This window comes from Pagrus major, chromosome 20, assembly GCF_040436345.1.
Source record: "Pagrus major chromosome 20, Pma_NU_1.0".
NCBI lineage: Eukaryota > Metazoa > Chordata > Actinopteri > Spariformes > Sparidae > Pagrus > Pagrus major.
The window spans coordinates 10,914,602-10,930,793 of NC_133234.1; the positions used below are offsets into that span (position 1 = coordinate 10,914,602).

At 41.7% G+C, this 16,192-nt stretch overlaps 1 protein-coding gene across 1 annotated transcript in view; it reads right to left on the reverse strand.

Moving 5' to 3' along the window:
• The window catches only part of trrap (transformation/transcription domain-associated protein), an 80,580-nt gene that overhangs the window by 19,037 nt on the left and 45,351 nt on the right, over window positions 1–16,192 (reverse strand). Inside the window, exons 53-63 of the mRNA XM_073489480.1 lie at window positions 15,842–16,129; window positions 15,311–15,448; window positions 14,930–15,042; window positions 14,026–14,161; window positions 10,850–11,041; window positions 7,069–7,264; window positions 6,217–6,335; window positions 5,973–6,119; window positions 4,711–4,811; window positions 2,572–2,773; window positions 941–1,102 (exon numbers count right to left, since the gene is read on the reverse strand). Of these exons, the coding sequence (XP_073345581.1) occupies window positions 941–1,102; window positions 2,572–2,773; window positions 4,711–4,811; window positions 5,973–6,119; window positions 6,217–6,335; window positions 7,069–7,264; window positions 10,850–11,041; window positions 14,026–14,161; window positions 14,930–15,042; window positions 15,311–15,448; window positions 15,842–16,129 (1,794 nt within the window). The remainder of the gene's footprint in view (window positions 1–940; window positions 1,103–2,571; window positions 2,774–4,710; window positions 4,812–5,972; window positions 6,120–6,216; window positions 6,336–7,068; window positions 7,265–10,849; window positions 11,042–14,025; window positions 14,162–14,929; window positions 15,043–15,310; window positions 15,449–15,841; window positions 16,130–16,192) is intronic.

The following is a 16,192-nucleotide window of genomic DNA, read 5'->3' on the forward strand; positions in this document are numbered from 1 at the left end:
TGTCCACACCTAAAAAGGTTAACATGTTATATAAGAAATCATTGACAAAAACATAAAAGCAAATACTTCAGTACGTTTCTGCTGCTGTGTTCATTTATTTAACAGCTAACTTGCATTAAGCCAGTAGCAATGCATGCTTAAAAGTAGAGATAATTTCCAAAGTCATTATTTCATCACACGATTTGTCCGACTTTCCATGATCTCACCCACTCGTACTTGAAAACTCCTTCTCCTCCCCCCTTTTTTTATTCTCCACTTTCTCTCATATCCTCTATACAATATTCCTGCTTTGCTGCGAGGATGGCTGTTTGTTATAGCAGACTACTCTTTGAAGATCACCCTCTTCAAATTGTGCGGAAATAATACTCCATTAAGCAAAGCAAATTAGTCCTCGCTTTAATTACTAGCTCTGTTCCCGCAGTGCGGATGCGCACGATATTAACTTTATAATCATTTCTTGAACAAATAATTTAAAAACCAATTCACCAGGGATTGGTGAAAGCCAGTAAATTGCTGTAAAAGGGGACAGTGAAAGAATCTGAATGCTTAATTTGGTAAATAGAAAGCAGGAGAGAGGCCACTTTGGCGTGAATGCAGTTAATTTATCTTGATTAGAAAGACGTGCATGAACACTAATGCTAACACACCAGCCAGATGTGCTGCCCCAAATGCGCGAAAGAAGCCAAGAGAAGAAAATATGGATGATTGATGGGTGGAGCAGACATCCAGACATGAAACTGAAGGGAAAAAATGAAAAAGCAACAAGAGGAGGAAAGATTTGATTTTAAAACAAATAACCCAAACCCAAAGAAAACAATAAAATTATTTGAGATCTCTGTTTGAGCTGTTTTCATTGATAAAAAGTTGATAACAGAGACCAAGAGGATTTTGGCTTAAGCACAATGCCGATCTCGATCTGGGAGGTTTGAAAAAGCCTCACCTGGCTGATTAGGTTGAGCAGAGGTTTGCCTTCTGAACCAACCAGGCAAGTCAGGAGCTGCGGTATCCATGCCAACCACTGGATGGGCGGGACTCCGATGCAGTACTTGTCCACAGCATCTGCCAGGGTGTTCTTGTCATCAAAGCTGAGAAGCCACAACACCTACAGATAAAAAAAAAACAGAAGCGGGGGTGCGAGGTGAAGACAGGCGGAGAGACAGGTTAGAAAACAAACAACAAATTAAATGCAATACTCTTGTCATTCTGCCAAGGCAGTCACATGAACATGTTCCATTCACAAAAAAGTAGTTAATGTCTGACACCAAATATTCAGAGGTAAGGTCTCCATCATTAATCAGACCATTGCTGCTTCCCTGGCTCTGTTCACAGCAGGAGCAATGAATGAGCACATCTTGGCGATCCTGAACATGATCAAAGCTGAGCCAGTGTGGAGTTGATCTTGCCTCCCCTGGTGTGCTTGCGTGTGCATCTACATTATAATGAAGACATTAACCCCACTCAACCCCCCCCAGGCTCTCGTCAGCGAGCCAACCCTGGTACACAGATTGTGTATAATTACTGGTAATGACTGGTCATCTCACTTCACCCGTCAGGACTAAGCACTGCCAACCCAGCTTGGCAGTACAATACCAGGGGGGGTCACCAGAAAAAACATCTAATTGGAATGAGAAGCTGCTAGCAGCCATTATTAAAACAGATAATGATAGCAATGCCTGATGCTAACACTGGATGTGGCAACAGCATATTTATTATTTATCAAGCTTGACGCTGAGGATGAGTCTCTCTAATCGGACTCTCCTGTGGCTCTTTGAAAGAAAGACCCAGCAGGCAGTTTAGTCAAGTTTTCACAATCTCTCATCCCCCGTCGGTTCATTAATAAATAAGAGAAATAAGGCACAGTTTGTGTTTTTATTGAGGCAAAAACTCAAAGAATTCACCTAAATCGTCATAATATTCTTACTTCTTGTGCTGTGATCATCTGAATTGATGTTGCTGCTTCTTCTGCTATAGAGAACCACCTGACCTCTGTACAGTATGGCAGAGCACAGCAGCTTTCAGAGCTGTACTCATTATAAGTGCATATAGAGGTCTTTCTGTGCTAACCTCTGGAGGGGCTGTGCTGAATGACTTGGTATGTGTCTGTGTGAGAAGGTGAGGTGGTTGTTAGCAAGGAGCCTTGCCTTACCTCCCACATAGGGCTTACTCAACGGGTAAGTATGGTAGCATTCGTCTGGCTGTTAGAGAAAGGTCGGTCCATGTAGAGGGTCATGAGATTGGAGTGTTAGGGGAGGCCATTAGTCTGTTAACCCCACCCCCCACGCCAGAGGTTGGCCTTCACTACACCATCGATCTGCCGTGAGAACCCATCCACACTACTGTCTACCGCTGGACTATAATCGATCAAATCACTACGACTCCCTGCTTGAAACTGTGGCAGAGTTTGAAGGGGAAAAGGGTGCATTTTTTCTCATCAGCACTAATAATAAATGGGCTGGATGGGGTCAGGAAACAAGGGAATTAAAAGTGACCTTCTCTGAAAAAACAAAACAAAACAAAAACAAAGGCCTCACACAATCACACAAAAAGCCTCCCTTCCACTTCAGTTATCACCTTTGCGAGGTATTTGCGGGACTTGCTCTCATTTTGGTGGCGGCAGGCGTGAAGGTAGCAGGTGATGGCCGAGACACCCAAGTGGAGCTGGCGGTCCTTGACAAAGATGTTCTCCAGGTAGTCACCCCACATGGCCCAGGCCTTCACCAGGACGTCGTGCATCTGCACAGCGGCTGAAAAGGCCTTGTTGGCCTCCTCTGACCTGGGATGAGAAGATGGAGAGCGTTAAGAGAGTGAGGGGATGGACTATGGGGTAGCACAGAGTTGTCAAGGGCAAGTGGCAAAGAGTAGGAGGAAGGGAGAGGAGGTAGGGTTGAGTGAAAAGAAAAGAGTGAGAGGGGAGGGTTGAAAGAGATGGATGGATTTACTTGCTGGGAGAAGGGAGAGGGGGGTTGAAAAGGAGAAAGGTTGAGTGTGAAACAGATTACGATGATCACATTCTGAATTATGTACTACACATCAATAAGCACCATATTTCATTTGCTGTAATCTTCAAGGCCTTTCCCCTCAGCATTACAGAGTAAGCATTTAACCCAGCATGAATTAATGTCACCCAGAGTTCAGGCTTTTTGCTATATTGTAATATGAGTTGAACCCAACCCTATCATACTGTGTGGATCAATCCATTTAATACTGGATGACATATGAGCTTAACGTCTTCCTATTTTATCAGAAATGACAGTGCCGCAGCAAGGTAAAAACCTCAGCGTAACGGCTATATTTATCTGTATACAAATACATTGACCGTGAAGAGCATTGCTACAGCTCAGAGAAATCTGCAGGCTGATAAACTTGAGACTCCTTGGGGTTTTTTTTATTCTGGTACTGCAATCTAGCAGTCACACTTTGAGCATCCGATTTAGAAACTGTTAAATAGCAGGCAAAGAAATAGACAGGTGAAATCTGGCAGGGCCCCCCTACATTTTGACTGCACCATTTATGCTGACAGGGAAATATATTCTGAATCATCAGCTGTTTTCAGCACACCAAGCGGCTTCTAACTGCTTGTTGGCACGCAGTCTGAATAATTTTCGCACACCTTTCAGCCTTTGATTAATAAATAAGATGCAAGAGGCACCGGAGACGCACCACCCTGCAGTCAAAACAAGGAGACAGGCCTGTCAATGAAAAAGCCTTACTGAGCTACAGTTGGTAAATGGACCTCCATTTTAGGAGTGCTTCCAAAACTACTCTCCCACTTACTTACAGCGAAATGTCTCCCAAGCCAATCAATTAAAATGTGTTATTATAAAAGGCATTTTGGCATGTGATTAAGAAATGGGAGCTTGATTGCTATGGGAGTCAGAGCCGAGGACCCTCCAGTAATACTTAATGGGGTTGCCTCAGTCACTTTGCCAGTGTTAAAGTACATTAACAGTTTCCACTACCCGGCTCAACAGGAGCACAGGCACCCAACAGACTGTCAAATCTCTGACACCCGTTTAATTGAATGATCCCAAAATCCTTAGCACATGTGGTTGCACATGCGCACACACATACACACACTCTTTCAACCCCTAACCCCCACTCTGCTGTTAATTCTCCCCTGGTGTAGGGGAAACTTAATGATTGCAATAAACCCTGCTGAGGTAGAGGCAAGTTCTGCTGATCCCAGAGATTCCTGCAAATTGCCTCAAGTTAATTATTGAGCTGCATATACATTTAATAAGCCTTCCTCAATTTGTCTTTCACCCCTCAGGACGCCATGTCACGTCAAAGATGACGGGTGAAAAGGGGGTGCTGAAGGGGTGTTAAAGAGTGGGGCTGTGGGTACCCAGCAAAGCATGAAAAGAGCAGTTGTACGCTCCACAGGCAATCCCTGCAGCAAAAAACACATTACTGACGCTGTCACAAACTGATGACACAGATGCACGTTAATATCTAAGCCACATCACGGGGGTGACCCAGTAACATAATCTCAGAGGTGAGTCAGCTTGAGGCGAGAAGTGCAGATTAAACATGACTGCCGTGTCCTGATGGGCAAAAAACACCCACGCGGAGTTCAGGGACCACTTTGAGGACAAATCAGTGACGAACAAAGAGAAGACAGTGACAGACAAAAGGATGAATTCAGATTGTGAAGAACTAAAAAGGGAAAGAAGCTAAAGTTGGCTACAAAGTGGCAACACTGAGACATACTTGTTGATCTGAGCAAGGAACATGCCCTTCAGAGCGTAGAACTCGGCCGTCATCTCCTTGGTGAAGTACTTCAGGTTGGTCGACTCGATCACCTCCAAACCCTAGCAGAGGGGGGAGTGAACAACACAGCTTTAACTTCAAACCAAACTGCAGTTAAGAAACTTTCGTGGACGCTGGGGAGAGGAATCGCGAACAAGATACCGCGACACTCAGTTTTAGACAGGGCCATAATCACAGGTGAAAAACAAACAAACTGCTCGGTGTTCATTAAGAAGTAAGAAAAGAGGTGTTCGGGGAACTAAACTTCCATTATGGTGAGCCTCTGATTAGGTGTCCCCTATGTACTGCTGTGACAAACGATGTGTAGCGGGAGAGAGAGACAGAGAGAACCAGAGGAGATGAGATAGAAGAGAGAAAGAAAGAGAGAGAAGAGTGTCTACTGGCACTTTTAATGACTTGTGGTGTGCTGAACTGCTCCTATTAATCAGAGTACTCCATGGGCTTAAGAGCAAGCTCCTGAGTTACACTCTCTTATAAGTCTCGCAGCTATAACTTGTCACCTAGAGCCACCCCAAACACTTCTCGCCACTAACTAAGCCTCCACCTACTACTAACAGAAATCAGCCCAAGTATTTAAATCACACTTAATGAATCAAATTTGTTGTTCTTCAGTAGAGGCTGGCTTATTTCAAATTGGAGCATGCATTACCACAGTCAAAATCTCTTGCAGCTGTGCTGCATTATGGTGCAGGTGTTACATGGATGGGATACTTTTATCATGTTTTGATGACACATAACAAGATCGCACTAACTAAATGAGCTATGCCCTTTGTAGAGAGTGATTTTACCTAGAAAATATTTCATTTTACTGAAATAGAAATGTGCATGCCTATGCTAATAAAACCAACAGTGATTTTTAACACACTGACATTTGTATTCTATTATTTGTCATGTGTAGATGCGTACCTAACAATCATGAGGCTTAAATGTACTGAGATTATACCAATTAAGTACAACGATTGTTGATGTAACCATCAACAATTTACTGTCAAAGCAAGTGTTCATTTTCTGAAAAGAATAAAATAAAAAATAAGAATAAAAAAATATATCACTGAAATGAGAGATGGGTCAGTTAAGGACTTTATATGCATCGATATTGAGCCCATTGGACAAATAAAAAAAAATAGGCCTTAGTTTTCTCTAATTTGAAATATAGTAGAGTCCAAGAAAGAGGTTGTCTTATGTGGTAGAGGTACTCTCACCTGCATACACTCATTCTTGCCCATGACGCCGGCCAGCTGCAAATAACATTTGACCTGCTGTCTAATCTTCTGGAAGCAGTCAACAATGGGCACTGTGGGGATGGTATGGATACGACTCAAGATGTCAAGAGCCACATTCACCAAACCCTGGGGAAACAAGAGTGTGATGTGATTTTACAAACACAATTGAAAAGAAAGGAACTTCATGACTTAGTAAAAATGGTTTATAAGCCTAACCCAGTACCTGCTTGCGTCCTATCTTGCCATACTGAATGATAGCAGAAGCTGATGCATGAACTCCCAACATGGCATTGTTGTTGTTTGGATCGTGCTGTGTGTTTGTCTCATATGCCGTCACTATGGCTGTGGACAGAGACAAAACAGTAATGAACATGGCATTTCTTTCTTTTAACACAAGTGTCATGTTTGAAAAAGTAAGCAAAAAAGTATAGCTTGGAGCAGTGTGGTGATCTTCTAGCACTCTGAAAGCTCAGCTCTCATAATGCAGGAGGGCACCGGGGACACTAAACGTATTGAACAGTAAATGGGCCATGGCGATGAATTTCATCAAGAAAATTCCATTTCACTTTAACATAAGTTTGAAGGCTGTCACGTATAAATGAAGTGGATTTTATTGCCGTGGTGCTGCAGAACCAGTGCTATCATTATTGCAGTGCCTCACAGTGCGAGTTGGGGCTCAAGTTGCTTGAGACATCACATTTTGCAGTGGCTGCCTCTCTGAATGGTTTCAAAGTCACCGCGGGAGAGAGCTGAACACTGAGCAAGGTAAATATGTGTGTGTTTCAGAGTGTGTGTGTTCTATGTCCTGCAGTGACAGAGAGAGAGTGCTGTAGCAAGCTGACATTTGAAATTTACAGAGACCCTGAGGGGGTTCTGAACATCGTGGCCTTCTTTGAGAAGAGCTCTTCCTGGAACTGGTAGAAACCGAACCAGCAATCTGAGTGTGTCTGCATGAGAGTATCACCCTGTAAAACTCATACAACCTGTATAAAGTCATGCATGTGGACATAAATGTATGCCTCTCTGGTGACAAATTTGACAGGCTGTACTGGATCTGTTGGCGTTTGTGTCGTACCTTGGTAGTGGTGCTGGCGCCACATGAAGATGCTGCTCCAGTGGGACAGATCGTCAGAAACAATAGGCAGTCGGTTCCTCCAGGTCTTCACCACAGTCTTCATATCGTGAAGGCTGGTGTTGCGGCCCAGGTTAGCCGGCTGAAGCCCTGCATTAATTTGGGCTGCTTCTTGCAGCTCAATGATCTGCTGTGCCGCCTGGGGGGAGAAATAATAACTAAATAAATAATATAAATAATAAGAAATCTCGACCTTTTTGTATCTTACACACAGGATCATGATAATCTCTAGAGCACACTCACTTCACTCGAACTCTTCAAACTTTTATGGTGGTAGATCTGAAGCAGCAGCCAAATGCTTCTCGTGCTTGCAATGGCTAACTTTTTTGTTTACAGTTTACATTTTGTGTTCCCAGGCTGGCTCTACGGTCTGCTTCAAAGTTTTGGTCCAGACAGTATACCAGCTGCACTTAATCTTGTTAATATTCTGTCTACACAACACAACAAATCTATGCTACTAGCCAAACTTGGTTTAGTTTGCACGGCATCACCCACACAGTGTCCATCTGCTGTCAATCAGTGACTGTCTTTTTTTAAAAGTTAAGTTAAAGAAACCTCATGTAAATTGTTTATTTTTTGTTGATGCTCAAGAACCAAACAGAATTTTAAGCTTTGCCCGCTCTGGGTGTTTTAACATGCATATTACGTTTTTTTTATTGCAGCAAGCCATCAAAAATGTCTTGTGCATTTCTGCCTCATCACCCTCCCATTATTTCTTGTTGTCTTCAGTGTGTGGTGTACCGCACAATGAAGCAGAGAATTCCTAAAATATCTTAATCAATTCAACAAAGTAGAGCTAAAGGAGTGATAAGAAAGGGTGACAACATGGTTAGAAAGGAAACATAGAGTGTTTGGAGACAAGGTTTCAGATAAGAGGTGGAAAGATGGCATGGGAGATGTGGAGAACAAGGATCAGGAGATAGATGGAAGGAACAAGACGAAAGGTGATGGCAAGGAAGAAAGGGTGTGAGACTGTGTTAATGGAAAAAATGACTCTGTGTGAGGCTCTGAGGTAAAAGCATAGAGAGTAAAAAACATGAAGGATGAAGTAAAAGACAGAGCCTAAAATGATAAGAAAAATAGGACTGTTACTGTCAGGGTATTGACAGATATGAGGACATAAGACAATGCTGGCTTACTCAACAATCCCAGGGGCTGAAAGCCTCCAAAAACAAGATGGATCAAAGTGACACATTTACTTCTACGGACAGCTAGATCTGAAGAGCTCTACCTCATCCCTGACAGAAAACAATGCCTTACCATATGCTCTCATAGCAAAACATTAACACACATTATTGTTGACTTTTGACAACATTTTTCCATTTCCTTTTTCCAGGCCAATCTGAGTGAATAATGACTAGGGGAAATTAGAGATGTTCCTAACGACCAAGAAGCGTAAACTTAGACTAGAAGAGGAGTTTAATAGAAAGAAAACATTCAGTCAAAACTGAGCACAATTTCATCTAAGAGGTTAAACATTTTCTGAAAAAGAAATGCATACTTCACATCTTAACCAGTGATACTCGGTATTTATAAAGCAACATTAGACTAGGAAGACAGGATATTTAGTTGCAAATCATGTCGATTTGTAATTTAATCATGTAAATTAATAAAATAAGAATACCTTTCACTGACCTGTATTTCTGGGGCAGACTAATGAGGGAAGCGAAGTTTGGTAACACTTCATAATAACCATCATTGATCATTGGTAAATTTATAGCTATTTAAATTTTAGTTTAAGGGGCTCTGTGGAATTTTTGTGTTATGTTGGAAGCTGTTTTTTTTGTTTATGTTAGCAGACTCTATTTCTAAACTAACGTTAGCTACTGTTGCTCTCTGTTATCGGAGCCAAGAGAGGCACTGAGACGAGGCACTCGAGAACTTGCATGAAGTCACATCCTTTGGCCTGTTGTGGAAAATCCGACCCGAGTCCTTCACAAAGAAATCCACAGTTCAGCAGCATTAAACAACTTAAACAAATTGTCCACAGGCTTGTGTAGGCAACCAAGAGAGACGGGGAAGGTCTCATTTTTCAGGTCTGGTTACAATCCGCTCACACATGGCCATTAAAAAAGTGATTAATACATGTGAATTGCTACAAGTTGTTAAATAGAGCCCCTTTAATAGTTAATTCGCTGTTAACAAACAATGCAATGTTTTAAAAAACATTTATAAATGTTGCAGTTAATGGCCATCCAAATATTGTTTATAGATCAACTACACAGTATTTATTAACCATTTACAAAGTATTCTAAACATCAGTTGCAACTTTGCAATAAACCAATGGTTTATAAAGCATTTCACTGTCAACAGTGAAATAACAACCAACTAAAGATGACTAATGGTGCACATCCTTAGGAGAAACTTTGGATTCTGTATATATTAAAAATGCCTAAGTAAGAAAAACACACACAATTATTGCATTAAAATACAGTCCAGCAATATATATTTTAATGCCACCAGAATCATTATGGGGGGAAAATCATTGTGTCTTCCTACATTACTTCAGCAGCTAATCTGCTCCGATATGGCACTGAAAAAAAGGACAAGGCGATGGGAAAATGTGAAAATGATAAGCGAGGGCTTCTATCTCATTCCTTGGAGAGAAAAAAAGCCTCATTGATTGGCCCAAAGCCGCTCTGTGAACATATAATCAATCATTCCATTATAACTACTCATCAATCAATATTAATGCCAACCCTCATAATCGATAGCGTGGGTGATAATCCATTGATCGTCAGTCACTGCTAAGAGCTGGGATTTGATGATAACTTGATTCAAATGGTATTTGAGCCCTACTGTATTTGCAGAGTCTGGGCTTCTCATTCTCCGAGGCTCATGGAGTCGTGAATATGAGATATAGAGTTTGGAATGGAGATTTACAACTTGGCTGGGCAGAGGAATAAATAGCTTGTTTTCCCTCGGCTAGGGTAAATAATTGGACTGCACATATGCGAGCAAACGCACACCCCAAAAAACCACGCACACACGCACACAGTAAAGCAGAACGTAGTCACCCAATTCAAATAGCCATTTTGAAAAGATAAATGTAGTGAATCAGAGCTGTGCTGAAGACTTAACCCCCCCGCTCCGAAATCAAATCTCCCAAAACAAAATAAATTAGGCAATACAATATTTTTCACAATTATCTGTTAATATCAGCTGATGGCCCATTTCTAACCTTCATTCAGACCGTCCCATTCATCATGTAAATGTAATTCTGCTGCAGGTATTTAATCAAATGGTATCTGATGGCAGGGAAGTAATTACAGCCATCCTAAACTAACTCTCTTTCTCTTCTTCTCTTTCTCTCTCTCTTTTTCTCCCCGTGTTCGCCACATTTTGTTCCCTCTACCTTTTTCAATTTCCATAGCCTAAGTCTCCCCTCTTTCTCCTTTTTCATCTTTGCCCCTGTCTATTGTAATCTCCCATGGTGGAATCAAAGAGGCTTAAAGGTTTTTTGATTTTTTTTTAATCATCTATCTCAATTTTATAAAATGGAGAGAGCTAGAGAGAGATAGAGACCGTTATCAGCAGTTACTCAACAACACAACGTCTCAGGGCCACTGATGATCTCTCGACATGCATCTTTTCAAGTGCTTATCGCAATAAACTGACTTCCTCTTCACCGCTCTTCCTGGCTTCCTTACTGCTGTGTCAGTCTAAATGGAGCCTTTCAACAGAGGAAAAGAAAAAATCCTCTTTGTGAATTTTGGACACTGACCTGCAGCAGCGGTGTGTGCACGTGGGAGACGATGTGCGGCAGCCTCCTCCACTCGCGGATGGCCAGGCTAGAGGCCATCTCCACCAGCCGTTCTATGAAGTTGAGCTGCTGCTCCTCTGGGTGGCAGATGGCCAGGTAGCCTCGGTGCATGTTCACCTTCCATGCCATCTCCTTAGGACAACTCAGCTCCACCTGGAAATTCAAACAAAGTCCATTTTCACATTTAAACTAGAGCCTGATTTTATCAGCTGATATTGGCCTATCACAGCTGTACTGGTATCTAAATGTATGCAGTATATACTGTTTATGCGGCAATGTGAAAACTTTTTTCAAACAGAACGTAATGCAGAAATAAAATGCTTGGGTAATTTAGAATTATTAGATTCCCAGTAAAGTTTTCCTGCACTGATGTCATTTTGTTTATTGATAAACTGTAAAATATCCTGTCTCCATTACATATCTTTGTCACAAGTGTTTAATTTGAGGGATCTACTTCGAGGGATTTATACATCGATATTTAAAGAATATTGGCCAATATACTGATTTAGACTACTCTCCAATATTGGTGTCCACATTAGCCCAAATTAAACACCAATTCATATCCGTTTAAAAAAAAAAAAACCTGACTAAATATAATAAATATTTGTTTATGAAAGGGTAAATGTACCTTGGTAAACTACCCTAAAAATATGAGATCATATCCAGGAGGCTGAGTCTCACTACAGCAGTGGTTTTAATATCCGTCTTCCGAATTTTGCTCGTTCGTCTCTGCGTTCATCTGAAGAGCATAAATGGGCTGTAATTTGATTCTTCTATCAGTCGAACTTATTCTACCATCTCCTGCCTCCAAAAATCAAGCTTTACTTGTGTTTGCACTGGAAAATAGCCTCATCTTGCTCTTTCATGTTTTAAAGCAATTCATCAGTTTCCCTGCAAAATTCATACCGGCAGCACACAGGATTAAATGTTGAGATTAAAAATTGAAAGGATCAAATATTGAGACAGGGTCTACAGGTGTCAGACACTTCAATTTAATGCTGTTTGAGACCTTTTCAAACACATTTTTAACCAAATTTAAGACTGCTTTTGGACAAATTACTGCAGTTATGTATAAAGGCATGTAGCATGCATTTGGTCCCATTACAGGTAAATTTAACATATTTAGGAAAATGGTTACTAGAGTGGATTAATCTACATCTTGCCAACAGGTTAGTGCAAGTAAAAAGTAAAACGATGGTATGAGGTTCAGTGGTAGGTTTAAAGATTTGTAACATTAGAAATGTGGACTGTCACACAGAAGAGCTTGACTCTGTTTGATCAAAAGAAATTAAAAGATGGATAAATGAAATTCGATCAAATGTTTGTGGTAATTAAGACCTCACCAATTATAATTTAGGACTATTTATTGACTTTTTAAGGTCTAATAATTAGGAAAAATGAATTTAAGACTTCTTAAGGACCTGCAGACATGCTGTGAGAAGCCTACAAATCACCTCAAATGAATATCTTGTTTAAGGTAATAATACCGTATAATTATCTTTTTTTTAAATTTCTCAGTGTACCTGTAGACAAAACAAAGATTTCTTCCTGTTGAGATTGAATGATATTAGAATTCACCGTGTAGATTTCTGCATGCAAAATATAACTTTGCAGCAGTCAGTTAAAGCTTAAAATCCATTAGGAATTGGTGACATTCACTAGAAACAGATACACAGTTGGTGTATGTGATATGCTGTTTTTCTGTTTGTTCCTATGATGTTAAACAGAAAGGAGCATGGCAGTTTTAATTAAATGTAAACATCTGAGGGAAAAGGGCCTATGACACTTTCCTTGCATAATTTAGTGCTTGGACAAATACACAACAATACAGTTTCTAATTCATTTTCTGAATGGTTTCAGCAGGGCTTTCGTACTAATGACTAATCAACCTGACGAGCCTGACACGAAAGCGGAGGAGAGGAAACGGCCCTGCTATTGATTAAAACGCAGAATACATTAACACTAAACAAACAACAGCCTAGGGGAGCCTGATATGTCAAACCTGTGGTTTGCTGTTATGTGTTCATGAGCAAATAAGAGGAAGACAGAATGACAGAAGACCAAAAAGAGGAAGAGTGAAAAGAGCAAGAGAGTGAGAAAGCCTAGGTGTGTATTTGTGTAAGCTCTTCTGATGTTGGAGAAAATTACAGTGATCGGTCAAAGCGCACTTATCAGGGGTGACACTTGATGAATATCCTGGAGACAGGGCCGCCCTTATCAAGAGCCAGCTTTAATTGAAAGCGGGGGACATTTGGACTTTGCCTCTGAGGTGGTGAGCAGTGGGCAGGCAGGCAACTGAAAGCCTTGCTCCTCTCCTCCGCCATAAAACAAATCACCCTCCAGCAGATGCCAGGGTAATTATTCACGCGCACAGCTGTCGTAAATATTAGCCGCTAAATCCAGAGCTGCAGAGCGAGGGATGAAGAGATGGAGGTGGATGTGGAGAGGGTTAGTAATGACAAAAAGAAGTAGGGAAGAGAAGTTGGAGAAGTAAGAGACAAAAGAAAGAGAAATGGGTACACAGAGAAGAGAAGGAATGAAACGCAGAGGAAGGGATACAGCGGAGTCGGTGCGGCCATCCAGACAATTTAATTAGGTGTCACCTTAGGACAGAGCGGCTCAATGGATTGGTTCCAAGTCTCCTTGAAAGAGCAAAGCAGGAGTATTTGTTATATGCAAGGTACTATCACGCGTTCGCCACCCGTCTACACTTTGTTTTAGGAAACATGAGGCCAATAAATTAACAGGCCAAACAGCTATACTGCATTTCCACAGCTTCACGGCCAGCTCTCTCTTTCTCCGTGGAGGTGTGGGTTTGTGGAGCTGCCGGACGGTCCCAATATCAAGTTACTATACTTCACACTGGCACGAGGCCTGGGCTGTAGCACTGTACTGGAAACCAGGAATGTAATAGAGAAAAGGAGTCGAGTCTCCGGTTCAACGGGTTCACGCCTAGAGGCTCCACTGCGTCTGTGATTTTTTTAGTGAGAACTTGTGGTTACAGTTTCTATTTTCTGTCAAACTGTTGGGGGTTATTGCAACCTTTGGGAGACAGTGAGAGCGCTCATGTATGTAGGTGTGTGTTTATGTGAAATCCATGCATGAATACATTTTCACATGGTGACTGCGTTCCTCACCTGTACCAGAGCTTCCTTCATGGCGGCCCAATTGGAAACCCTCCAAGCACACTCGAGCATGAGATAAGGGTTCGAGTGGCCTTTAGATTGGCCGTATTCTGTCAACGGCTCCCACTGGTTCAATTCCTTAGAACAGCTGGACATGGGGACGAGGGAGATGAAAAGTTAGGCTCTTAAATGTGCTACAGCTGTGCTAATTAAGTTTTTGCAATAAAATGTATCCTTTAATTAGTCCAATTCACAGTTCTTCATTAGGGCTGTCCCTGTGGGAGGTTTACCTCTGTCATTTTGGCTTTACAAATTTCCTTCAGGGTTTTTACCATTTGCACAGCCTCTTTATGGTTTCTTCACCCATATAGCTGTGTGTCTCCATTTGATTTGAATTACAGAATATGCCAAATATTGGAGGTAAACTACATGTAATATTGGACCTGATGTAAAGTAATAATAATGTTTTTTAAACAGGCAGATACAACAGGGAGAGTCACTGGTCATCCTATACTGTGGCAAGTTGTTATAAAGCAGCCATTTGGCTCAGATACATCACAAGAAAATGGACTTGATGGAATTTTCCCTGCTGACAGATACCTATTTTCCCAGTGACAGCACTATGCCATTTATGAATAAAAATTATATCTAGGCCTGCTAAGAAAAAGGTGAAAAATATATATCATATAGAAATTCAGTTTGTCTACTGTATTCTTCAAACATTGTTTCTGAAAGCTCTGCTGTATAATTGGTGTCATGAATGGATTATATGTTATCTGGTTTATAAGATCAATGGTGCACAGGATAGGTATTAAAGTAAAATCCCACTGTGGTTTTGTGCTCTGCTAGCTCTCTTGATGTGTAAGACAGACTGCCCTCTGGGATAACAGCATCTTCTCTGTTCCAGTAATCTTACCGTATCCAGTGGTCCTCCCAGAGCTGGTATTCAGGGAAGATGGCTGGGGAGACGTTGCTCCTCTCGTGCTCTTTTCTAGCCTTCTCCATTGCTTTCTCGTAGCTTTCTTGGGCCTGAACAGACACATAAAAGTTTTAGCACAGGCTTTTTGAGGGTAATAAAATAATTAATAGCGCAACATGCCTGCCTCGACACAACATTTGTCTGCCTTCATTTGAGAAATTATTACATCTCTCAGTAAAATCTGATACAATTTAAAGCCTCCGTGATGACCATGAAGTTGAATAACACCTTCATGGAGGTAGGAGTTATTTGTAGGACAGTGAGCCCAATAAATTGGCAACAGTGTATACATTTCAAAATGGCCATGCTTTCTCTCACCTGCTCAAAGAAGCCATGCTGTTCGTAGGCAATGGCTGTGGCGGTCTCGGGAAACTTGCATCTTTTCTGCCACAGGCCGGCCCACATGTCCTCCTCTTGGAGCAGAGAGTAGAGCTCTGCCAGGGAGTCCAAAATCTCCTATAGAGAAGAACAAAATGTGGATGGCAGCAGAACAAATTGGAAAGTTTTGAGTGAGAGCAGCTTTGCTAATGAGTCTAGTTCAAACAGTATAAGAGCCAGATTTGCCAGCTTTAAACACGAGGCTGCAACACACACATGAAAAATATATTTTCAAGATCCTCTACTGTGGAAGACAAGGATAAATAAAAAAGCAGATCAATAGCAGTTTTAAGAAGCAAGCTCTAACCCTCTTTTCTGCTTTTGTGGCTTGCATTTTCCTGACAAAAAAGCCCTCGACGAAACACTACATTGTGCAATGATTGTAAATTGTCAAAACTATGCAAAATTCAAAGACCTTTGATCAGTCATAAAATAAATAAATGCTGCCAACTCCATATCTAAGTACATTACCTGCTGAGGTGGTGTGATGCTCTCCTGCTCGTAGAACTCAGTGCTCTGCTTGGGTTTGCTGTGCAGGCTGAGGCCCTTTTCAAAGGCCTGCTGCTCCAACATAAGAGTGGAGCGTAGCCATAGGTTGTGCGTCTTGCCCAAGTACTTGAGCACGCAAGGGCGGATGGGAATAGGAGGCACACACTGGGACATGGCCTCCACAAAGCAGTTTAGGGCACTGGGCTGGCAGTCCCTCTGGGCCTGATGGCTGCCGCTGCACAGGAAAGGACTCATTTCTCCTGACAAAGCCTGGAGGGGGGGATATAGAGGGCTCATCAAACTACCCAGTTACACTTAAGCACTAGTGCACTG